The 25,498-nt window shown below is 41.8% G+C and overlaps 1 protein-coding gene across 3 annotated transcripts; it reads right to left on the minus strand.

Annotated features, from left to right (window-relative positions):
- Positions 1-352: 352 nt before the first annotated feature.
- On the minus strand, positions 353-24,165 carry atxn7l1 (ataxin 7-like 1). 3 transcript variants are annotated; one of them, XM_054624801.1, is made up of 13 exons: positions 24,052-24,165; positions 23,484-23,552; positions 18,059-18,154; positions 11,803-11,920; positions 11,038-11,236; positions 10,483-10,910; positions 7,447-7,529; positions 5,277-5,551; positions 3,680-3,878; positions 3,057-3,178; positions 1,864-2,394; positions 1,234-1,486; positions 353-553 (listed from the first exon to the last, which is right to left on the minus strand). In XM_054624801.1, the coding sequence occupies exons 4-13, from the start codon at positions 11,816-11,818 to the stop codon at positions 536-538; spliced, it is 2,124 nt and encodes a 707-aa protein (XP_054480776.1). In that variant the 5' UTR covers positions 11,819-11,920; positions 18,059-18,154; positions 23,484-23,552; positions 24,052-24,165; the 3' UTR covers positions 353-535. The 3 variants fall into 3 exon arrangements, with proteins under 3 accessions (XP_054480776.1, XP_054480778.1, XP_054480777.1); XM_054624803.1 differs by lacking the exon at positions 11,803-11,920; XM_054624802.1 differs by lacking the exons at positions 23,484-23,552; positions 24,052-24,165 and having other exon boundaries at positions 18,059-18,274.
- Positions 24,166-25,498: the final 1,333 nt, after the last annotated feature.

The raw sequence follows: 25,498 nt of genomic DNA on the forward strand, positions 1-25,498 counted from the left end.
GATGAGTCCTACAGTAGTCGTATCAGCAGGTCCTTCAACCAACTAATTCCCAAAAACAATCTTTTTTTTGTCAGCTGACCAGACACAGCAACCAGGAAAATGCTCAGAGCAACCAGTTTTCAAAACAGTTTTTCCCCAAAAATTGTACAGTGGTGGTATTATTAAGAATGTGAGGCAAATTCCCTTTTCATAAGACAAGTTTTTATATTCCAATGTCTTTGTTCTGAAAAAAACGAAAAAAAAACGAGACCACAGTGATGCGCGGCAGCTTTCCATCACAGCTTTCCATAGTTACACAGTGGAGAGTGGAAGTAACTGCCAACTGACTGGGGGGGGGTGGTGTGGGTGCAAAGACTCCAGAGCCCCAGTGTCACAACGGCTGGACCGAACCATCATTGGATAAGTAGGGGTGACACGGGCCGAGATGACGCAGTCTGATTGGTGCTGTCAGTGGAAGAGTGGTGAGGTCAAAGGTCACAAACGGTGGTGGTCCGCACAGCTGCACAACATTCTGTGTCCATGGAACAGGTTTCTGTCAATGATGCAACTTGGTCTGCGGGGAGAAAAAAAGACAAGAGATTTATGAGCTGGTTTTCATTTATCGTTATTATTTTCTGTGTGTCATGCAACTTCTAACAACTCACAAAAATATGTAAAACTCAGCAAACAATTTCCACATGCCTTTGAACATGTTATTTTACTTCTTCATCACATTCCATTAGGTGTTCTTGTGCTATAAACAACCTCATTTATGTTTATGTTTCCAAATGTGTCACCTGTTTTGGCTTAGACTTGGCATCCTATATAACCTGAGACAACATAAAGCAATCACTCAACAAATAAATTCAGATTCAAGAAATGTTTTACTGAAAATGTGCAAAATAACAGATCATTCGTCTTTGAGGTAGGCGGTCAATCAGATCAGCTCAGTGAAGCTTCAAATTCACATTTGGGCCATCCGATCTACAGCTGAATTAGGTTTAGGATGCCGATAACAAAACACACCGTCTCAACTTTCTCTTACATTTGTCCCGCGGTGTGATGAAAACAGACGTCAGAGACCTCGAGTTGTCATTCTAGAATCTCATGTGGCTATATATAAAGCTGACATTTCTTCATTTCAGCGGGGCCGTTCTGAGGCACTGCGGTGCTTTGAGCTAAGTGTGAATGTCATTTTTTTTTTTTTTTGTCAGAATGAAAATGAGTTTAAAGTCTTTTCTATGGAACACCTACCTGTCTTGGGGACTCGGGCCCCGAAGCCAGTATTCCCACGGTGTCGCTCCCGTTCCCAAAGAGGCTCTCCAACCCGCCCGGCCTGCTCAGCTTGCTGGCCTTCCCTCTGTAGGAGCTGGGACTCCTCCTCTTCCTCCCCTCTGCTCCTCCCCCGTAAGCCAAGGGTCCGGAGGGGGAGGCCAGGGGCTGATGGGGGGCCGAGGCGGGCTCCCTGCTTGGTGAGTAGGGTATGCCGGTCATGCCAAGTTCGCGACTGGAGAGCAGGAGGAGGATGGAAATTGCCGTTAATGATATATAGTGAGCTCCAGCACAACTTTCACTGTTTGGAATGATCTATTTGGACTGCTATAAAACCATCACAGCAGATTTTACAGTGCTGTATATTTTAGAAGAAAGATAAACATCTCTCATCACATCCTTTGCACTGCTGGCACTGTCCTCTCCGTTTACACACCGCTCTCCGTTTAATAAATCACCCGCTCATGTGTTTCTCTACACCATCTCTAATATATTGTGTCGAGCTGAGCCTGCGTTGTGTTGTTTGTAGTCCTGACTTTTAAAGATCTGGGGCTGATCAAACACATTTCTATGACTGTCTAAACTTTAAAAAAAAAACAGCCCTGCACCCACCTGTTCTGCGAGTTGTGACTCTGAGACCTGTCAGCTCTGGACAACCAGTCCTCTCCGCCGCTCCAGAGCCCACTAGCTCCGCCCTTTTTCCTCGCTGGGTTTGCTGCTGTGGCCGGCGAACCTTGTAACGTTGGATGACAAACGCTGCCGTTCCTCCTAACAGTATCCACGGTCGGAAACAAGGAAGAAGGAGAGAAGGACGAGGAGGAAGGGTGGGAAGAGTTTTTTCTCCTCTGAGATGCCACCGCAGAGTCCTCCGTGTCTTTGGATGGGCGGCTGGCTTTAAGCGTGCCGTTACGGGCTTTACCCAGCGCGGAGACCGGGGCGACGGGCTGCGGAGCGTCTCGAATGCTGAACGTCCCCGGCATGGATGCGGACTTAGGGAACGCAGCGGGGTAGGAGAGGGAGTTGGAGGGGGACGAGAGGAGAGGAGAAGTGACGGAGGAGGGAGAGGGGGCCTGTTGTGAAGCGACGGGGGAGGTACCAGAGGAGGAGAGGGAGAGGAGGCTCTCAGCGGCCAGAGGCACCTTCCTAAAACAGGAGGAGGATATTTTAGAAGATGAGAAATGCATCAATTCAGTTGCTTCATTGTCAATATAGATTCAGAGTACTAAACCTGAAGTACTGATCAATATGTTGTGTTTTACTGAACAATGGTCTTCTGTGTTTACATTCAATTGGAAATTAAATATGTTTTTATTGCATCTTTTAAATATTAGCTACAGTTGCTTCTCACTGTTATTTTATCTATATGATTTTTTTTATTTTTTTATGATTCCTCACACATTCTACCCACATTGAAATGATTCAAAGCCGGTTGAAATTGGGCACAAATTCCCTTTAATCAACACACGTATGCAGACCTTTCATCCTTTTGTCTTTTTTCAATATGTGTGTTGTTCTCTCTGCTACCCATCATCTTTTTTTTTTTTTTTTTTTTTTTAAATTAACTGGCTTCTTGTTTGATGACATTTACACGTGACAGTCAAAAACACTTCCTGCCTACACATTTTCTATTCACACCTGTTCAGTTACATTACATCTGGTGAAATCGTATCACAGTTATACCCGTGTATAAACAGTAGCTGGGAAATAAATCCCATTTGTGTTTAGTAAACTTACACACTGACTTTTATGTAAAAAAAGCTCTACCTGATCAAAGAAAAACAGAGTTTAGGTTCTTTCACACCCACCTCCACATCTGTGCGTTAAGGTGTTTCTCCACCATGTTCTGGAGCGCCAGCCTCATCCGGTCCCATCGCCTGTCGAACACGTAGTGACCCCGTCCCATCAGCCTGCTTCTGAATACGCAAAACTGGAAGGAGAAAGAAGAGGGAGGGTGAAGGGGATTGGGAGGTCAGGATGTTGATGTAAGAGAGGAGAAGGCACATGAGAAAAACTGACGAATGAAGAGAATGGACGAATGTAAAGATGAAGAGACAAACTATAACGAAGGACAGCGAGAGAAAGAGGAAGGAAGCAAGAGGTTGGTTGACAGAGCAGGATGTGGAGTGGAAGAGGCATCAAAAGAAACAGAGAGATTCATGGGAAAGAACAGATGACCACGAAAAAGCAGATGGCGAAAAATACCAAAATGGAGAAAATATACACTGTAATGTGCAATATAGTTAAGACTGGAAAAGGATGTCCTTCCTGTGATCACCTCTTTGGTCTTGAACAACAGCTTCTCTCCTCTTTTTTTTGTATTGAAAGTGTCTGAACACTGACAAAACTAATTATTTTAAATGGCATCTAAAGGCAGACCAGGTAAAAAAAAAAAAAAAAAAAAAGGGAGATATTTCCTCAAACTAGTTACCCCAAAAGGCTGTGGGTGGCTGTTAGAGTAGTGAATGGCAGGTCTGTCGGTGTCCTCTGGAGTCTCTGCGTCTCCCTCGTCGCTGGAAAGTCGACCGCCGTCTCCTGCTGATGCCCCCAAACTGTGGGGGGAGGGCTCTGGGTTGGGGGCAGGTGCTGGGGGCAGAGGACCGGAGGTGCAGGTGGTGGAGCCTGGAACCCTGGAAAAGAGAGGTGAGGGGAGCAATGAAATGGAGGGGGAGACAGAGGCAAATGGAAATGAGGAGAAGCGGACGGGGGAGAGAATTCGATGGGATGTCGAAGCAATGAAGAGATTGCAAGAGAGAAGGGACGGAATGGAAAACAGAGAGAAAATTAAAGAGAAAATAGAAAAGTAATATGGAAGAGAAGGAAGATGGAAAGGAAAAAGAAAAGAAGAGTGACAGGGTGAGAAGAAAGAAAAGGGAAATAAATCAAGATTAAGAGAAAGCGTAGAGAAGGAAGGAGAATGAAGACAACAAAAGGAAATGATACAGAATGACAGAAAACAAATGTGATTTCTGCACCAACACCGCAATCACTGTCTCCGTGTTTGCTACAGTGACAAAAGCCCAAATTACTTTCTTTTTCAAAAAGAGGAACATCTTCTAAATAGTAAGAGGGAAATTAGTTTCGAGTAAGACTTTCATGAGGGCAGACTTGCCATTCATGAACTTTTGTTTCTCCATTCGTTGTTTACAGCATCCCCTAGTGGGAAAAACATGAACAGACAAGGATTTCCCATGCATCTGTGCGGGCCCAGAACAGTTAAACTCCAGTGGTGGGAAAAAGTGTTAAAAGTCATATTTAAGTATGAGTAAAGATAAATTGTTGAACAAAGTAAATGTAATAAATAATTGGGTACATTGCGTGCAAAGGTATCCAAAATAGATAAGTCCATTTAAATAATGCTTGATCAATAAAAAAAGAGAAGAGACTTTTGTTTGGAGAGTGTTTCCTTAAAAAATAAGATAAAAAAATAAAATAAAAAATGACAGCTTGAACTTAAAAAAAAAAACTTGGCTTAAATAAAATATATAAATATATATAAGTAAAAATAAATGCAAAACCAGTTGGAAAACTAGTCAATTGTTTGACTTAATGTTAAGAAATATTTTCCTGAAAAGGCGACAAAAAAGACACCATATAAGGAAGCAAATAAATGTTGTAATATATTGAATCTTATAAGCAAATAAGTGCCTTAATGTGAAATTATGCTGACAACATTGGTGTATAAATGCCTTAAAATCTAGAGCAATGAAATAGTTTACTTTGAAAACATTTATGTATGGATTTATGAGGATTCACAGTTTTGTACCAAGGTTACTTCTTCTCCTCATATGCTGGTAAGATCAGACACATGGATCACATGACTGACAGAACATAACCTGATTGGACACAGATCTCAGCAAACCTTTGGCAGCCTGCATGGTCAGGTTATTCAACTACTTCAGACTCAAATGTGTGTGTTTTTCTTTGCTCTCATACACACACACACACACACACACACACACACACACACACACACACACACACACACACACACTGAATACAGTGTGTGCGGGTGTTCTCTGTCCTACCTGGGTATGTGTGCATTCGCCAGCCTTAGCTTCAGCGTGGACAGAGGTCGTCCATTTGGACAGTGAGGCTTGTTGGGACATGAGGTCTGTTGTGGCGTGATGCTCTGGCTGCTGATGCCTTCCTTCCCTCCCTGCGATCCGTCCCCTTTCTCCTTCTCCTTCTCCTTCTCCTTCGCTCCCTCGTTGACCTTCGCCCGCCCCTTGTGTTCGGCCAGGAGGACGTCGAAATGCATCCTTCGGCCGGAGACGGCTCGGCGGTGGGTTAAGGAGTGAGTCTGTGGCAGTCAGAAAAAAAACACTAAAATGGTTATTTCCAGAAAGACTTATATAAAAAAAAGTATTGATATGTGGAGAATTTCAGCAGAGTGGAGCTAATTCAGCAGGGCTGATGGTTGCACTCCCAGGGGCTTCAATCATGGCTCTCTGGTTTCAGGAACGTTTCCATAATCGCTGCACCATGCTGCTGCCCACGTCACACCAGACTAACGCGGGTAAATATTGCCGGTGCATGGTGAGCCTGTCTACCCGTCCAATTACTTTGGAAGGGAACCAGCTATCAAACATTTGATTTTCCAACAGTCCTCTAAAATGTGTACGTGTGAGGCTGATTAAATACTGGTTTGAAACAGGTAGTGAGGCTTTTGGAAGGAAATATGTTTCCTGTACTCACTAAAGGAGAAGATGTGAGTACAGTATAAGGTGGAGGCCTCTTCAAATGCTTTAAGGCCTGACAGATGCATCTTATATACTCATTGATATACAGAATCACAAATATTGATTGAATAAGCTGCTGCTCAAGGAAGACGTTACGTTATGAATAAGGACGATGACAACAAAACCGGGAAGAACGATTACACAAAATCAGTTTACAATTAATTTGACTCTATGAATGTGTACGTTTTCATTTTTCCTGATTTAAAAGTCATAACTAACTTCACATAAACTATCACTTAACAGAGAACATCAGCGGTCATGAAAGTCAGTGAAACGTGTAGTTTTTGGTTCCTCTTACAGGTTCAGGATGTGAGGCGGTAGGAAGTGCTCCTTAATCTACAATCATTATGAAAGCATTTTAAGTTACATTATCTTATCTGAGGCTTAAGAAAGTGCATAGGATGGATTTTTACAGACATCTCAAACTTGAGATGCTTTTGGGAAACAGGGTGCTTTTCTTAATATTGTGGTTCTCTTTTTCTTAATTTTTCTTGCATACAATTAACCATATAAAACATACGATACAGCACAAGACAAGCCGGAGAACTAGACTCATATTAGCCGAAAAAAATAGTAAGCAACAAAAGGGGCAGCAACAACAACGACAAAAAAACAGTGTTTAGATGTCTGAGTGTGTGTGAGTGTGTGTGTGTGTGTGTGTGTGTGTGTGTGTGTGTGTGTGTGTGTGTGTGTGTGTGTGTGTGTGTGTTTGTCAGTGGATGGGTTTTCAATAGAAAGAAATAAGGATAAAAGGGATAAAAACATTCTAATCAAAAGAAGATAGAATGAGAAATAGGAAGATACATAGATGAATAAATAAACATACTCTTGGAGGGCATCTCTGATTATATCGTGGTTGTCATTGAGACTGCCAGTATTAATGAAGACATCAACATTGAAAAACAACCCAAAAATAGTGAAAACACAATCACTCCCAGCCACTCTAAACAATATCAACACACGAGCCTGCTACAGCTGTAATTACTTAATAACCAGTTTGCAGTGATTAGTAATGCTTGCTACAAGTAATTAAAGGGCAGTAAAACAGAGTTTTACTACCGAAAGATGTTGCGGCCTCATCCAACATCTATAATTACCTCATTTAAAGGAAGAGTGGGCCCTATAATACCTCACTGATACCTTGCATTGACTGAGAAAAAAGAGGGAGACAGGCGAGCAGCAGACGGGGTCAGAGCTGTGGGCTGGAGTCACTACAGTGCTGATGACAGGGAACCCTTCTGTATTATGACTCTGATAAACAAACAAAGCTGCTTTCCTGGTCAGACGGCCTCAGACAGGAAGCACAGACTTATTATTTCCTCCACAGAAATGACACACAGGTGGAGAGTGTGAGTGATAGTGTGTGTGTGTGTGTGTGTGTGTGTGTGTGTGTGTGTGTGTGTGTGTGTGTGTGTGTGTGTGTGTGTGTGTGTGTGTGTGTGTGTGTGTGCGTTACCTTGCAGGTGAGAGACCTCGTGCAGGGTCGCTTAGTTTCAGGGTCCTGGACTCCACAGTGCTTGTTAGGATCAAAGACTCTCCCTGTAAAAACCATACACACATTAGACGGGTACTGAAGGCCATCATTTTGTCATTTCTTCCCTCCCTCTTTTAAGTAACAAATCATATTCCCAGTGCATTAATTTGTCTTTTTTTACAGAAAGCATTTCACTCCCTGACATTTCTCTATTCACATATTCCTTTGTTCGTTCAGACATTCAGCTGTAGTCTAAGGCTCGTGTAGTCTGATAGTACTGTTCGGTGTTACATTATTAGCAGTGTTTCCAGTTTTCAAAAGGCTAAACTGTAAATATCCCCCAAAGCTGTAACAAATCATTCCTGACAGGACGAACTGGCAGCGGGACAAGAGTCAGCGGTGACTGACGGCCCGGGAAAACTCTCTCCGGCTTTAATGAACAGCAAATATATTTTGATGACAAAATGCAGCAATTACATTTTTTAGGACTGTGTCAGTTTGCAACCAAAGTCTGTGATGTCCATCGGAAAGATCTGCTCTTCTGTCAAAAATGTTTATAGAATCCTCAGGTGTTTAGAAATAGCTGACTTTATATATGGAACATTCTTACAATGAACTTACAATCTCGGTCAGCTTCTTACTAGGAGCAATGGTATTTGTTAATATCATATTGTCCACTCACTTTATACCTTTTTTTTTTTCATTTGGGGGGGGGAGAAAAAACATCTCCATCTTTTACCTGTTCTGTCCCTAACATCAAATAAGGCAGAAACAAGAGTGATCATAATGATAGCATACATTTTAGATAAATACTAAGTTTAACCATATTATCTTTCATAAACTCTGTATTAAAACTGTGCACTGTGGTTTTTAAAGGTAGGTGAGAGTTGAGGAAGTAGCTTTGCCAAATGTTTACAAGTGACTTTTTGGGCAATTTTTTTTTTATCAATAAGGGGTTTTAGATAATATGGTTAAACCAGATAATTGTTTTAAACTTGTTGATTAGTAATGTTTGAATGCTATAATGGACTCAAGTTGTAAACAAGCTGCCAGGTTCTTACATCGCAGCAACAGCACTGATTACAAATCAGTAAAAAGTATCAAGATCAATGATCAGAAATACAAAAATAAAAGTTATCAAACAAAATTAATTAGATTTTTACATACTTGACAACTTCTAAATGAACTTGTCAATACCACTCTGTAAGTACGACAAATGTTTTACATCCTGGATCAAATGGGGAAGACATTTAATGCAAAACTACAGAAACACAGAGACCTTTGTTGCCCAGCACGAACTAGCAGTCCAACAACGACCTCCAGTCAGCAGGTTATCTTAAATAGTGTTACTGTCAGAGGGCTGTAATCTAGTGTTGGCCTCAGCTATAATCCCTGTAATCTTTCTGTGCGGTGTCAGGCAGATCCGAGGCATACAGGTAGACCGACAAACACACAAATGCCCAGCAGCAACATACGAGCACTCTCAGAAATACACAAACTCACATGATCACTCGAAGTTCACACAACCTTAAAGAGGAAGTTGAGAGAGAGAGAGAGAGAGAGAAAGAAAAGGAAGATAGGTGGTGTGAACACAGACCGAATGAAGACACTAATGAGAAAAAAAGGAAACCAAAAAACACAAAAAAAAGCAGAAGAGCAAGAGCAAGACGATGATGAACAGAGAGAAAACACCAACCGAGAGGGAGGAAACTGGAGTGGGCGAAAGAAGAACGAAATATGAGGCCAGACCATGTGTGTGCAAGAGAGGCACGAGGAGGTCGAGGCAGGAGGTGGAGAGTGAGAGGATGAAAAAATATAGAGACACAGGAGGTGGGGGAAATCTCTCAAGAAGACAAGCAGCTTTTTGGCAGTGGGAGCTGGTGAATTAGAGGGTGTAAATCAGAGGCGCGGAGCTCAGCGAGACAGATAAACGAAGAGAGAGGGAGAGGGAAGGAGTTGAAAAGCTGGATAGAGTATTGACAATACCCAGAAGTATCCATCTAAACCTTTTAACGTTGTTATTATTATACGCGTTTTTAACTGTCTTACATTGAGATGACCACTAGGTGAACTTGTAAGCATCAATGTTTATTTAAAAAAAGAAAAAAGTTAGAGTGGGAAAGAAAGCTTTTAGGGAGGCGTCACCCTTCCCAAAAACACACAGTCTAACCCCACCGCTGTCTGCAGCCAAATATCACAGGAATGTTTGTAGCCTAAAAAAGTGACAGAATCAGTTTTGAGACTTAGAGGTGGATGAATCAATATGAAAACCCAGCCATGACTATGCAGACAGGAAAACATATTTAACTATTAAACCGTCTGAACCCCAAGCAGTTTCGGGGTGTTTTTTTTTTTTGCTCTTGTCACATTTTACTGTCTGTGGCCTTGAATTATACTGCAATATATAAGTAATGCACCTCTGTGGAAATAGCAGAATCATTACTAGAAGAAGAGAGAACTAAAAAATTATTTTGTGCAGTATTACACAGTTACCATGCCATAAATCATTAAAAAGATGAAATAAAAGTTCTTCTTAGATAATTTATTTTAATCTATATATGCAACATGTTTGCAATTGCCACCAGCGTTACAAAAATGAGGCTCCATGTACTTTACATGTTGAACTATTCACCTGTACTTACAGCCTCTCCTGTCCTCACCTAAATGCTATGTGCTCAGCCTTCAGTTCAGTCAAAGTTTGACGGAATGTTTGTCATTGACTGTTGGTTCCTACTGTTTTTTCTGACTGAATCATCGTCGCCATGTGTCGGAAAGATGAAAATCTTACAATGATGACCGTTTTGACAGCTTCTGGCTATGACAAATGGTGTAGTTTTGGCAATTGTTAAAAGAAAACATGCTTTTTAACCACATTTAGACTCCAACTGCACCCATTAGTCGGGAATCTGCATGAACTGTGGCGCTCTGATGATAAAACAAGTGTCACTGTGAAACACGATGCATGCACGCACACGGATTTCACCTGGATCAATTCAGAAAGCAATCTTAGAGGCTGACCTGAGAGTCTTCTCTGCGTCCTGGAGGAAGTCTTAGTCCCGTTTTGTTGCTTCTTCTCCAATGGCGACGACGACAACGACGGCGGCAGAGCTCCAGATCGGTGCGAAGGGGAAGGAGACGGGGAGGGTTTCCGGTCCAGCGTGGAAGGAGAAGGTGTCGACAACAGCCGCCTGTCGAGCGGAGAGCGAGACGGACTGGGCCGCCTGTCCAGAGAGGATGGAGAGGTGGTGGAGCGCGGTGTGGACGGCCCGCTGGTGCCACGACCGTTCGTGAGCTTCTCGCCGGACCGTTGGGAGGCCGGGGGAGTGAGAGACGAAGGTTTGAGGGAGGAGGGAGAGGCGGAGGTGGTGGTGAGGCGCACATGTGATGCAGAGTCGGCGTGGCTGAGGCAGGGCATCTTCTCCAGGCTCACGACAGGAAGGGACACACTGCAGAGGGGGAAGGGTGTAGTTAAAGCACCGTATGACTCAATGTTTTAGAATCAGCAAAATCTGCATTTATGAAACTCCGACAGCTACTAAAAAATGTTTGTGTAAAAAACAAATTTGTGCCCACCACGTCTTGTTCCGGGCCCCCTTTGGTGGGTAGACCGCAAGTGGTGCCTTACTGAAGCGTGAGTGAGGGTAATCTTTGGGGATCCTGAAAGCCAGCGTGTCCCGAGGACTGGGAGCCACAGCGGGGGCCACTGCAGGTGCTTTTGGCTTCATGGGGACCAGGAGGCTCCTGGAGGGAGCAGGGGAGCCGTGTCGCTTCTCTGGAACAAGTCAAGACAGAGACAAAGTGTGTGAGGTCACATGGATGTGTGGGATCTAAAGACATACTCCTACTATCAAGACCATGCATTCCTAGTGGGTACTTTTTGTATCTGGGTACTTTTTCTTTTTTTGTATCTGATTTGCATCCAATTAGCACCAGGCAAGTACTGATTGTGGTGTAGTGCAGCATTTACACCAACTTTTTTTCCCTTTCTCTCTACCCTGCTTAGGTGCCAGATGGCCGTGTTGTAACACAGGAGAGACAAATCTGTGCCAGAACCTTTCCACAAAGAAATGAAGCATCTACAAATCAATTTAGAGTCATTTCTGTAATTAGCAACATGCCTGACACCATCTGAAGTGTCCTTGTCTGATTACCTCCGCCAGTGTGTTATTATGTGCAGTTCAAACAAGAGCCAACGATTATAAATACATTTGACCCAGATCTGTTTAGAATACACAATTGTAGGATGCTGAGACACAGAAAAAAAAAAGAGAGGGGAGTAAATAACACGGCTGTAAGGCGGGGAGGGGGATGTAGGAGAGGAGAGGAGCTCACACTTACGGTTTTTGCTATGCATGTCTTTGTGAGAGGAGGGTGGGGAGGGAAGGAGAGGGGGTGTGTGGTCCAGGACTGTCTGTCTCTCTCTGACTGCCTCACAGGGAAACTACACCCCGGCTACCTGAATGAAAACAGAGGGGGTGAACATGTCATGAAAAAAAAACAACAGAGAAAAGAGGAGGCAAGAACACACTGTACACACAGTAACACTGTGTTCTGAAGTGGTATTTCAAATGATGTGTAACATTTAACTCTAAAAACGAGGTGTAATGTCATTATGTTCCTATTTCAGAACCAAGTTATTCTCATCTAACAAGCTTATTCAGGTGGTAAATAACCAACATCTGCAAAGTCTAGCAAGATTAAGCCGATAGATAGATAGATAAGTTGGGGAAAAGCAGTTGTTAGTTTTGGGAAGGGACCAGCCCTTGTGCTTAGCTGAATTTCCTGTCTGCTGATAAGATGCTAATCTAAAACTGAGAGAGAGCAGAGAGATGATTAAATACACATAAAGAGAGCTGCTCAGGTATATATGTACTACTTAATGTCACTCTGAAGCTCTGATAACAGACCATGTGTAGCTATATGTCAGTAAACCCCAGAAAAAACCACAAATATGATTTAATGTATTAATTAATGAGCTATAGAGGTACTGGTCTTACCTTCTAACAGAGCCAGGCTAGCTCTTTCCCTCCGTTTCCTATCTTTGTGCTAAACTAAGCTAAGCTAAGCTAAGCGTCTGATCATACCGCACAGACATGTGAGTGGTGTTGATGTTCTCATCAAACTCTCTGCAAGAAAGCAAAAGGAGTGCCACTCCCAAAATATACCACTATCCTTTAAAAGCCATGCAAAAGCCTCACCACTCTTTGATGCTAGTTGGTTGATGCTTAAGTGCAAACAACCCCTGTAGTATAATTTCAGAAAGGGTAACCATAGTGTACAAACCCTTTACAAAGTAGCAGTGATGTCATGCTTTACTCAGTAAGCAGCATCTGGGTGTTGTGTGCATGTGTGTGTGTGTGTGCATGTGTGTGTGTGTGACAATGTTGTACAACCCGGTTAATGAGTGTAGTAGTAGTAGTCCGCTAACAGCAGCACGTAGGAACAATAAGGGCCGGACAGACAGACTGACTGAACCTGTGTATTTGTTCAGAGTGCACATGAAAGTGTGCTGCAGGTGACTGAGGGAGAGTGTGTGTGTGTGTGTGTGTGTGTGTGTGTGTGTGTGTGTGTGTGTGTGTGTGTGTGTGTGTGTGTGTGTGTGTGTGTGTGTGTACAATGTTGGTGCAAAGCGTGTCTGTGTGTACTGAAGAGATTAGCCATTGCATGCATAAGTCTAACAGGTGTGGATGTGTGTATATGTGACGCCACATTGAGAACTTAAATACTGCAAGTGTATGTGTGTTTTTTTCCCCCAAGGTATAGACTATTTGTAGTTTGTATGCAGAGTGAGTAGGTCTCTGCGTGCTGTATATATATAAGCATACTTTGCAAGAGCATAATTAGCATATGTGAGAATGTGTGTAGTGTGAGTGTGTGTGTGTGTGTGTGTGTGTGTGTGTGTGTGTGTGTGTGTGTGTGTGTGTGTGAGACAGTGTGTGTGAGACAGGTGTGTAAATAGGCCAGTGGAAGCAGAGGTCCAGGCAGCTGTATTCAGAGTAGCAGGATCAAAGTCCAGAGTCACATTTGCAGGTATGCAGCGACAACAGTAACAATTTCACACTTTGAATCACACGTTATTTCACACATCATTTTAGTCCGCTTAACTGTAAAGCTCAATGAAGCTGCGCTGTGGCAACGGTGGAGGAAAACACGCGTGTACTCGGCTAATTTAAATACACTTAACTTGTCACTTTGTGGGTCCAACTCGATCGGCTATCTAAGCTCTGGTGCATGAATTCCTATCCCTGATTATTATTTTTTGGGGGATAAAAATGGAGCATTTGTTAAAAATGTTGAATGTTCGAACACTAAAGAAAGTTATTAAAATAATAAAGTCATTCTGCTAAATCACAGATTGAAAGTAAAGGTGTTGAAAGGGTGACTGTAGATAGATGTATAACTCTTAAATTAAAACAACTTAATTATGGCCAGCTAAAACTGTTATACTGTTATATACTTGCATCTACATTAAGACATAAAGAAGGATAAAGAATTTAACACCGGCCCCCGTAAAAATAAAAAATAAAACAGACTGTGAAATACTTTGGTTTGTAACGGAGCTCATCCTGTGAGTAAGGAGCCAGTTGGGAGCTAACCGGACTGATTTACAATACGTGGACGGCTGCCCAGGCAAGGTCACTAAGCCACTCGACCACAAGGGCATCCTCACTACTACGCTCTCCAGCCAGCCTGCCTGTCGTTATGGCAATGCTCGGAGCCCAGCTGGTCGACGATTGGCTGCTGGCTCGGCCTGTGGGCGGAGCCGTTGCGTGATGAGGAAGCGGAGGCTCTCAGAGCTCAGCTGGGTTTGTTTACATTGAGCGAGGAGGAAGAGGGAGAGTCAGAGAGAGATAGACGTGAGGAACTTTAGAAAAGCATCGCTCAAGATTCAATTCTAGATATAATGAGTCAAAGGCAACTAGGTTTATATGAGAAAGCAGTATTTTGAAAGCATTGTGATTCTCGTATTACAATTACTACTGGAAATCTATAAGACAGCATGTTTATGTCTTTTTGTAAATTTACTTGAACTATATGACAATTCCCCACATAGAAAACAAGTAAACATTTATATGAACTATTACGTATATTGTGAATGTGTATATAAACTATTAGGTCTATTATATTATGTTTTCATATCCGAGAAAACAAACATAAGCTGGCCAAAAACTAAAATAAAACAGTAATGGCTTGTGAACCATTGATCTCATGAATAAATACTATTATGCATTTATTATTATGCAATCTAGAAAGTAAACAGATAAATACATCATCATCATAAAAGATTACAATGATTTCTGAGCAATGTGTCCTCTGAGATGATTTAGAATTTGTTTTTTTGATGCCATGCACTTTGCATTTCTAAACACCGTGCAATTTAAAACGCAAAGAAACCTCAAGTGATGTAAAACAGCAGTTGGCATTTTTAATTTGCCAGCGCCTCGGTTAATAGTTCACACACAGCCAAGCAGCAATAAGAGTAACAGTAACAGCGGAATGAGCAACACCGTCAGCAAACGAAACCAAGCAGAACTTCTGTGGCTAAAGGGCAAAACACAACAACAAACTCAGACACAGGAGTGTCTGTGCTTCCTAACAGTGCCGGTGTTAGGAAGCACAGACAGCCCACACATTGTTAAGGAGTGAAATGACCTGCCTCAGAGCTCAATTAATCCACCACTACAGAGAAAAGTAGGTAGTGAGTAGAGAGAGACGGATACACTTTTATCAGGCACTCGACTTCCACACAGCGGGCCACCAGCAGAAGAGACGGACTGACGGAGTGGAGAGAGGAAATTGTAGAAGATGAGAGAATCGGAAGGAAATACACCGATATATCTGAACACAGCATGGAGTTCTGATGTATCCAAACACACAGCATGAAAAGCAGGACTTACTCTCTCACACACACACACACACACACGCACAAATCTGAAATCTTGAACACACACACACGCACAAATCTGAAATCTTGAATTCTCTAGTTCGTCATGGTTCTCAGGGAGAGGGCTGAACAATGAATCAAAATGTTATCGCAATAAAGCCTACGGCAATTTTCAAATATTTCAAAAAAAAAAAAAAAAAAAAAAAGTGTGAAAAGTGTATAAAAATAAATATTATCGTGCTGATGATCGTGAGATGTCTTGGCCTACATATCATATTCTACAGACTGAATAAAGCATCTTTGTTTGGTTCAGAGTTCTGCAAAAAAAACACAACAAAATGATTTTAATATTTTTTGAATAATTATGTAAAAACGATCATTCCACTTATATCCCAAATCATATCGCAATTGCCATACAAGTAAACATGATCGCAACTCTCCACGGCCCAAATGTACTAGAATACAAAATGGTATTAAAAACCCTTCATTCTAATTATACTAGCCCTTAAAAAAACTTTTTTAAGGGCTAAGTTTCAACAATTCTCCCACATTGCTTGAGAGAGTGGTGAAATCTTATATCCTCATTGGGAAAATGTCTTTATAAAACATCCTGGTCAGTCCAAAATAATCTTTGAGGTTCCACCACAAACATTAAAAACAATTCCTTTGCACATTTTCTCTACACAAGCTCATAGGAGAGAGCACAGTACGAACCCTGCCAGTGTGAGGGATTTATCCCTCTGGAGCCACTTATGCTCAGAATATACATGCTCGCCTTCCTCTAAAGGACATTTAAGCAAACAAATACATTTGATGGAGCAAGTCTTTGACATATAAAATACAGTTTATCATCAACTTTTTGAACAGATGACGTGGCAAATATTAAACATCCATCCAGCGCAGGTCCTATTTTAAGTTGTGACCACTCTCTCTCTTGGTCACACACTGCGAAGCTTGAGCAGCAAACTGGGCGTATATAACTCTGAGCCACTGACCCTCGAGACTGCCAACCCCCTCCTCCTCCTCCTATGTGTGTGTGTGCGTGTGCGTATGTGTGTGTGTATGTGGGCTTGCATGCATTTCTGTATATCTAAGGCCTCAGTGCTGATTCGACGCACCGGTCAAGCATGAAAGCAGATCCCATGATGGATACATACAAATACAAGGCCATTGCTGTGAATAATAATTGCAACATTTAATTCAGAACCCCAAGCAGGATGCCATACTTGTGAGGATATTACAGTGAGATGAGGAATATGCAACAAAGGGAGGAAATGCATGAAAAACATCATAAGAAAATCTTGCCGGGGCCGGTTCCTAGAGGCAATCCGCTCAGCAGAAGCCAGGAGGAGCATTTGTCATGTCATGACACGGAGAAGATGTGTGAATGATGCTCTAAGTTTAAGAATGAATGAATGCTGGACAGTTTGACTTCTAGGTCACTGCACTACATTTACAATGTATACAAGTTTAAAGGTGTATTATGATGAATTCACACATGCTACTTTTCTACCTGTCAGCATGTGACTTGGCCTGCTTGTCCACCACAACGCTTGTTTGTTAGAATATTGTGGCCCGAGGATAGCTTTGTTTTATGGGGAGCTCTCAGGAGAATCCCTATCATGACGGTGTGTATGTGTGTGTGTGTATGTGTGTGTTTGTGTGTGCATGAATGTGTTTTAGACCTGTTGTTACCCGACCCCATGGACGTTTCAGCAAGCAAAAATGCTGCCAACAAAGAGGGGGGGCAGAAGCAGGGACAAAACAACAGCGCCTGCCAGGAGTCTGTCTGTCTGTGTGTGTGTGTGTGTGTGTGTGTGTGTGTGTGTGTGTGTGTGTGTGTGTGTGTGTGTGTGTGTGTGTGTGTGTGTGTGTGTGCCATCTTACCACTGACCTCTTTCCGCTGAGAAACAGAGAGTAAAAATGTGTGAGCATGCAACTCCAATGGCCTCTCTTCTCTCAGGGAAAAGTGTGTGTGTGTGTGTGTGCTCATTAAGCGTGACCATGTCCACCACCACCCCCTCCCTGCCCCAAACAGACGGCTGAGGCTAGTGCACGTGCCGGCCAACAGAAGGAAGCAGCAGCTCGTGGGGCTGATGCGAGCACGCTCAGTGGAGCCGCGATCAAAAAGAGATAGACAGATAGACAGACCGACAGGTCGGAGGGCCAATGGGAGGCCGGATCAAGTGCTACGGCTTAAATAACAAAAAGGTGATGTTTAACAGATGGATGTGTATTTTTTTTTTTTTTTTTTTTTTTTTTTTTTTTTTTAAAATCAACCCATCTGCCTGTTAAATCTTCATTTTCTTTTCTGGAGTACAAGAATGTTATCTTAATGTTTAATCTTATAATTGGCTTTGTCCATATAGTTATTTTTCTAACAAGAAAAACTTGCAGGCACAATGCTACATCAGGTCCAACTTTTCTGTAAATTATTTAGTGTTTTCAGTTATATTAGCCTTCCGAGTATTAGACAGCATAACCAAGTTCTTAGTTTGGACTGGAGGACAAGTTGTAGATAGACTCTGTTTCAAATAGCCCTGCAGGGATGAATATGAATGATTGTGTTGATCTGGCTCTGCGTGTGTGTGCATGAGTATGAATGTTCTGTAGTGTGTGTGTGTGTATGATTATGCCCTGAGGTTATCATGTGTGCCTCTGCCCTGTGCAGTCACTGTGTGTGTGTGTGTGTGTGAGTGTGGGTCTTACCGTAGTGTGTGAGGATGCCCTGAGGAGTGACCACCTGATTGCAGACATGGCAGACAACAAGACAAACATCCTCCAGAGCTCTGTAGCCAAGCATCTCTGAGAAAGACATAAAGGGCCCACATTTCAGAAGAAAAAAAACCAAACATGAATATAGTGTTCATCAGAGTAAACTGTCTGTGGGAAGGAACAGCTCTTGTTACTGGTAGTTTTCAACCATGTATTACCCACTGCTCACTCCCATTAAGACAATTCCTTCCAGCCTTTTAGGTGCAGCAATTCGTCATTATTTTCATTATCTATCTGGTGACTGGTTTCCGGATTAATCATTTTGTCTACAGAAGATTTGATAATAGTGAAAATGTGCCCAAAAGAATTGCTTATTTGAAAACCAGAAATTTTAAAAATCCTCACAACTGAGAAGTGTACAGAAAAAGAGCAGAAGATCGAGAAAATAAACACAAGCAAAATATAAATCTTTAAGCTCATAATGCGCAACATTTTCATTTATGCTTGGGAGCAGCTTTTCAGAAAATGACAGTCAGTCACTGGCACTGTCACCATTAATCACCAACATGGAGCATCATAACCAGAAGTTCACCACAGACGGTAATGTGTGTTCCAATCACTAAACAGGCAGGCATAAAAGAGACAGACAGAAAGGACAGACTATCCTTTCAAAGCATCCTGCGTTAGAGCTCGCAAACAGCAACATTGTGCCTGGAGTTAAAAGAGATACTGGACAAAAAACTGGTAAATAGAAAATATTGAGAAAAAAACAAATTTGTCTAATGGAAAATAGGCAATATCTCTTTTGGCTAAGCTTTAAGAACCTAATCTTGATGTACCCGAACAAGCTCTGCTGACAGAAATCACAGCACTTATTAGCACGGGGGCTTAAGCCAGACTCACTGAGGCGAGGTGGTGTGCGTATGGATGTGTGTGTAAAAAATGGAGAACGTGTGGGTGTCTGACAGTGTATGGGTGCACGCCATGGAGTCGTGACCTTGCATTGCTGGCAAGTTTTGTGTCATCTGGGAAGTCGGAAGAGATTGCCAGTCATGCTTGGTGCCCATCAGTGTGTGTGTGTGTGTGTGTGTGTGTGTGTGTGTGTGTGTGTGTGTGTGTGTGTGTGTGTGTGTGTGTGTGTGTGTGTGTGTGCAGGAAACAGATCTGCGAAGGTTACTGAAGGTCTAAGTCATATCCTACAGCTATGTAGACAACGATATCATGCTTGTGTGTGTGTGTGTGTGTGTGTGTGTGTGTGTGTGTGTGTGTGTGTGTGTGTGTGTGTGTCCTGTAAGTCGCTTTGGATGTGTGTCTGCTGTGTGACTGTGTGTGTGTGTGTGTGTGTGTGTGTGTGTGTGTGTGTGTGTGTGTGTGTGTGTGTGTGTGTGTACACTGCAAAAGGTCAGAGTAGGTTTCATTACGCATGAAGAGTTCAAGGACACAAACACAAACACTGAGGTTGCCATGATCCCTGGTAGGAATATTTCTTTACTTTTGATTTACGTTAATACTGATTGAAGACTGCTGTTAAAGGGTAAAGAGACTGATCCGTACGAGGGGCAGGAGAGTAAGCCAAGGCGCTAAAAGAAACTGTTATTAGCTGCTGAGGAAGTGGCTTTCTCATCAGGCCGACAGCTGGATTCAGAGTAGCTGCACTGAAGCAGCTAGCGGTAAGATGCTTTGCACGAGTTCAACCCCCGTCAATACTGAAGACGAGATTATCTCTTACTAATTTTCCATGCCCGTTATTTTGAAAACATGCTCTTGGATTCAAAACCACAATTCAAAACTCTCTGTTTCACATGTTTGCTGACCCAAAAAAAACAAAACACGGCTCCCCCCCCCCCCATAAGCAAATAAACAGTGTTTGTTTTTGACTTAACTGAAAAAGAGGCCTGATCTGAGCAAGAATACACAAATAGAAAAAAAAAAGCGTTGGCTGCGTGTGAAAAGCAATATTGTCATTGTAGTCAACAGGTTGTTAGGTGATTGGGTTCATAACTTTTTGCAATGTGAGCAGTTGAAACACAGAGCCTGGAAACACTGCTGCAGGTTAGCTCGAGCTGCCAAGTGGTCTCTGCTCAAAAAACCTTGATTAGTTTGTGTCTTTCCCGCGATCGCTTCTGGTCCCGCGAGCAGAAAGGCCCAGCCGAAACAAAAATATGCATAGGACTTTAGTGGGAGTACTGAAATAATAAATAAAAGCAAGAATGCAATTTCCTCTGCATCTGCCAAGTCAAATGCAAACTAAGTGCGTCGTCTATTTTTCTGCGGCCTGAATGTGTGTCTTTCTCAAGCCAACTGCTGCACGCTGCCAAATGACTGACAGTACTGAAAATGAACTACAAAAACAATCAGTCACTGGTGAATAAACATGTTTGGAGCTACTAATAACAATAAATCATTGGACACAGAATACATTCAGAGTAAGTAAATGAAGTTGCCATTGATAACTGCAGTTTGGAAAGCAACCGGTAAACAAAAAAGGGTTTGAAAGCAGTGATTATGAACACAAGAAGAAAAAGAGAAAAGCAAGTTTCTCAGCTCTGCTCTGAAAAACGGAGATCTTGCTGACTTTAGCAACGAAACAGAAACATGTTTCATTTAGTAAATTACTAAAAATCAACCAACCTAGTGAAAAGCTTGGGCACTGGAGCCACTTTTGAATAATCACCGTGTCAACAGGCCACCGCAACAGCTTCAACTCAAGTTGTTTTTCTTGAACAGGCATCCCAGATAGTTATTGGATCTAATCCAAAATGTCTGATAAAGTAAACAAACTTAACAGCTACTTGTTGCGAGCTTATGTTTCAGACTATAAACTCAACTTTTCTCTCCAACTTTACAAAACTGCCAATGATACAAATCTGGGTTAAATTTATAAAGTTTAAGATTCTAGCATCTTGTATGAAGATAATCACAAGTCTTTATATCAGAGCCCAAATATTGGTGGCAGATGTTTTTTATTGGAAGCAAACTGTTTACAATAGTAACTGAACTGTAGACACATCATGTCACAAGGAGACGGAACAAATGTGCTGGGTTTATGATCAGGATCAGCAGTCATTTAAAAAAAGTTTAAACCTACTTTATCCAAGCTGTTACTATAAGCTTCAAACATCTGTTATCAAGGTCAGAACAATCTGATCATCTGGTTTAAAAGAAAGGCTGGAAAATGAACTCGCATACAAAACCGTAAGAATGGTTTCACTGATATAGTCACAAAATGTGAATATCGGCTGAATATCTCGGCTGAATACATTAACATCAAGGACAAGTTAATAATCATTCCACTCCAATATCTATTCGAGCTCTGATTAATGTACTTTTTACACGTTCTAGTTCGGACTACATTCCAATTCTGATATTATACTAGAAGGTTGTATAGTCTAGAAAATGTCAGAAGTAAAATAACAATTTTTTCACAGTTACAAAAACACCCTTGCTTTATAGCTTTTACAAGAAGTACAAGAAATGTGTGCATCATTTTCTTTGACTGCATTCAAGCGTTGACAGGTTAAAATGACTCATTTCAGCTTGAACACTTAATGCAGACAATAGAAGCACACTTACCCCCCAAAAAATGTTGTCTACTAGGTTGCATAGACTTTTCATAAGCCTCTGTTGAAGGGATTCAAACATCAGAGAAAAACAGCTTATGTAAAGTGTTGTACAATAGTGTGCACAATGTGCTAAGTTCCCTTTTGTTTAATGCACGCTTCAGTTCAGTGCATTTACAAAAAGAGCACATCTGATCTCTCAAAGCGTGCTTGCAGAGAAATCTTCCACAGAATTTTATATATATATATAGGAAAGAACACACTCAAAGAATGCTGATATGGATATTACATTATCGCCTAAAGCGTCACAACAATAACATGATGTTCCTGATGTTTCCCCACTAAAGACAGTGGTAAACATACAAATAGAAGCATTACAGCACTGCCTATTTCTAGGGAGATGATGACAGCCGCCGTCAGTCCGGCCCGACAAAGGTGCTGCTGGTTGTCATCATAATTTCCACTGTGTGTAGAACACGTGTGAGAAATAGACATCGATGCCAATATGCCCCCCCACACACACCCCACACACACACACAGCAATTACTGTCAACCTGTCCTCACCATCTACAAATACGTGTACACTGAAGTGGCAAGTATGTATGAATCTAAGTAAAATCACGCTACTTTCTGTGCAAATTTTTTTTTACAAATAGAGCGTTTCCCTATGTGTTGGTGAGGCTTACCGGTGTCTGTTTGCATATCACTCTCAGCAGGCCTTTAGTATCATGTTGCCAACGAATCAGCAATTCTGGAAACACCGTTCCAATTTGGCTCAGAGAGAGAGGAAGATGAGGCATGTGACTGATTGTGTGTGTGTGTGTGTGTGTGTGTGTGTGTGTGTGTGTGTGTGTGTGTGTGTGTTGGTATTTGACCAGTGAGAGTGAGAAGAGATTTGGCTCTGTGTGTGTGTGTGTGTGTGTGTGTGTGTGTGTGTGTGTGTGTGTGTGTGTGTGTGTGTCAGTACGAGGGCTGCTGCACGCTCAAACTTTTCAGGGATGACTCAAGTGTGCAGCACATGCTCCTGTGGGTATTTATAAGCGTTGTGGGATGTTGAAGGGAACTCCACAGGATCTGTCCCTGAGGGGGGGGGGGGGATTGGAGACACCCACACACTGCTTAGGGGCACCCCACACCCCCTCCCTCCACATACGTAATGTGTATATATATATATATATATATATATATATATATATATATATATAGTACCAGTCAAAAGTTTGGACACACCTTCTCTTTTAACTACTTTGAAGAATCTAAAATATAAAACATATTCTGGTTTGTTGAGCATTTGTTTGTTGACCACATAATTCCATATGTGTTCCTTCATAGTTTGGATGTCTTCAATATTAATATATACACACACACACACACACACACACACACACACACACACACACACACACACACACACATATAAATAACTATTGTCTTGCCTAAAAGCAACACAGTTAACACAATAAATAGGACTTTCAGCCATACACAAGCACTTCTCATTGACTGCTGCTGATTATGTAGGTCTGTCAAATAGGAAGCATACTTTTTTTATGAAAAAGTTTGTCTTAGACTACGGGTCATTTTTTTGCTGGCATTTTATGGGCAAAAGATTAACCGATTAATAGAATAAATGATCATTAGTTACAGATTACTAACTTAAACAAAGCTGAGTGACTCAGACACACCCACAGTAATGCCCCCCTCCCTTTATATCTCAACTATCCTATGTATCTACAAAGTATTTATGACGCGCATTGTTGTTGGTTTTAAAGTGAGAAAGCTGCAGAGCGTGCACAACAAAAACAATAACAAAGTGTCTCTCACTTCCTCTTCCTCCCTTCCTTCCTTCCTTCCTCCCTTACCTTCTCTGCTGAGCCCCGCGGCTTCACCGAGGCAGTAAAGCTCTGTGTCGCTGTTCTCCAAGCACGAGTCTGGGTCAGAGGAGAACACAACAGGGCGCTTAGAACAACAACAACAACAACAACAACAACAACAACAACACTGGAGCATGCACAACAAACTTTGCATGCGAGGAGCCATGCTGCTGCTCCGCGAGACAGGCTACCCCCGGGTTAGCATTAGCTTGCAGCCTGCAGCCCGAGTGAAGCTGTCAAAGCTAACAAACTTACAGCTGGGGCAGTAGAGGGTATCAGAGGGGGGGGGGGTAGCAGGGAGGCTGCACGCGCACACTGATACAAACTCAACACTGTGACGCCCGTGCACGACTATTAACACAAAAAAAAAAACAGAAAAAAAAAATAATAGACTTATTATTAATATTGCATTTCGTAGTAATAGTTTTTTGTTTTTTTGTGCAGTTACTTCGCCTGCACGAGCTTCGTTGCTCAACTCAATCACAGACAGTTGGCACGCGCTCTTCCCCACAGTTCGTCTGTAAAAACAAAGCACGCGACCGACGTGCGAACTTACTGTCAACAAAACGTAATTTAGCCGCACTGGCGAAGGAAGACCAAGGCTCGCACAGGAAGGTATCCGGACTTGGTATCTGGCGATCCAGTGTCGCCATTGCTCTTCCTTCTTGTTGCTTTGCTGAGAGCCGTTTTTTTTTTTTTTTCTTTTTTTCTCTCTCTCTCTCTCTCTCTCTCTCTCTCTCTCTCTCTCTCTCTCTCTCTCTCCTTCGCACGCAGCAGGCGAGAAACGAAAGAACGAGATATGCTGACGTCGATGTCGTTGGGCTTCGGCTTGTTTCGGCATCTGTCGGGGAGAGTCGGGGGTGGGAGGGGTGTTTGGGTTGATGAGCGACGGACGGAGAGCTAAGACGAGTTCAAAAGTTCAGTAGACTATGAAGTCAGCCTATAACAGTATACACACGTCTCACTGTGATGGTAATGCTGCATCAAACGCATTATTATTTTTTATATATACATTTTTTTTTTGTTCATTTGGAAATATAGTACCAGTCAAAAGTTTGGACACACCTTCTCATTCAACTACTTTGAAGAATCTAAAATATAAAACATATTCTGGTTTGTTTACCACATAATTCCATATGTGTTCCTTCATAGTTTGGATGTCTCCAATATTAATCTACAATGTAGAAAAAAAAATAAAGAAAAACCATTGAATGAGAAGATGTGTCCAAACTTTTGACTGGTACTGTAAATACATTTTCAAAAGCAGAAATACTATTTTTGTGGGATGGTCTTTTTAAGGTGTCATGTCATTATAAATTCTATAATATCATATTTATTGACATTTTAATATATTGTGTAAGCAGTCAATAGCTGTTACCTTTAGAGCTTATCCTTCCTTACTACGCTATAAAGTGTAATGCTTGATTTTGAATGCTCAATAAAGCATCATATTTTATCTAAGTCTGCACAGATACAGTACCAGCCAAAAGTTTGGACACACCTTCTCATTCAACTACTTTGAAGAATCTAAAATGTAAAACATATTCTGGTTTGTTGAGCATTTGTTTGTTTACCACATAATTCCATATGTGTTCCTTCATAGTTTGGATGTCTTCAATATTAATCTACAATGTAGAAAAAAATGTAATTAAATGAAAGAAAAACCATTGAATGAGAAGATGTGTCCAAACTTTTGACTGGTACTGTATAACGGAAGAAACTGAATGTCAACTAAAAAGACAGGAAATGTATTATTGGCTGCCTGGGTTTAGAGATCTGTAACAAAAAATAGGAGATTATAGAGACAAAGTTGGAGATGTTTCATTTAACAAGTCTTCGCCATTTAAAACAATTTTGTATTGATAATAACCTTACGTCATCCAGACAATATTGATTAATGCTGACAGTTAGATACACGTGTAAAACCAAGGGGTCGTTATCATAACTGGAACCATCTACCTGTTGCTGTGACTGTAAATGTTAAGACCTTATTTTAGGCTTAA

Source organism: Anoplopoma fimbria, chromosome 23, assembly GCF_027596085.1.
Source record: "Anoplopoma fimbria isolate UVic2021 breed Golden Eagle Sablefish chromosome 23, Afim_UVic_2022, whole genome shotgun sequence".
NCBI classification, from domain to species: Eukaryota; Metazoa; Chordata; class Actinopteri; order Perciformes; family Anoplopomatidae; genus Anoplopoma; species Anoplopoma fimbria.

What these genes read in the sequence shown, in the direction of transcription:
- atxn7l1 (XM_054624803.1), bottom strand. Translation starts at nt 24,148, where the DNA reads ATGGCGACACTGGATCGCCAGATACCAAGTCCGGATACCTTCCTGTGC. An exon ending in GGGGCCCGGAACAAGACGTG is followed by an intron (nt 10,911 to 11,037) that starts GTGGGCACAAAT and finishes CCCCCTCTGCAG; the next exon opens with TGTGTCCCTTCCTGTCGTGA. An exon ending in GACGCAGAGAAGACTCTCAG is followed by an intron (nt 7,530 to 10,482) that starts GTCAGCCTCTAA and finishes TGGTTTTTACAG; the next exon opens with GGAGAGTCTTTGATCCTAAC.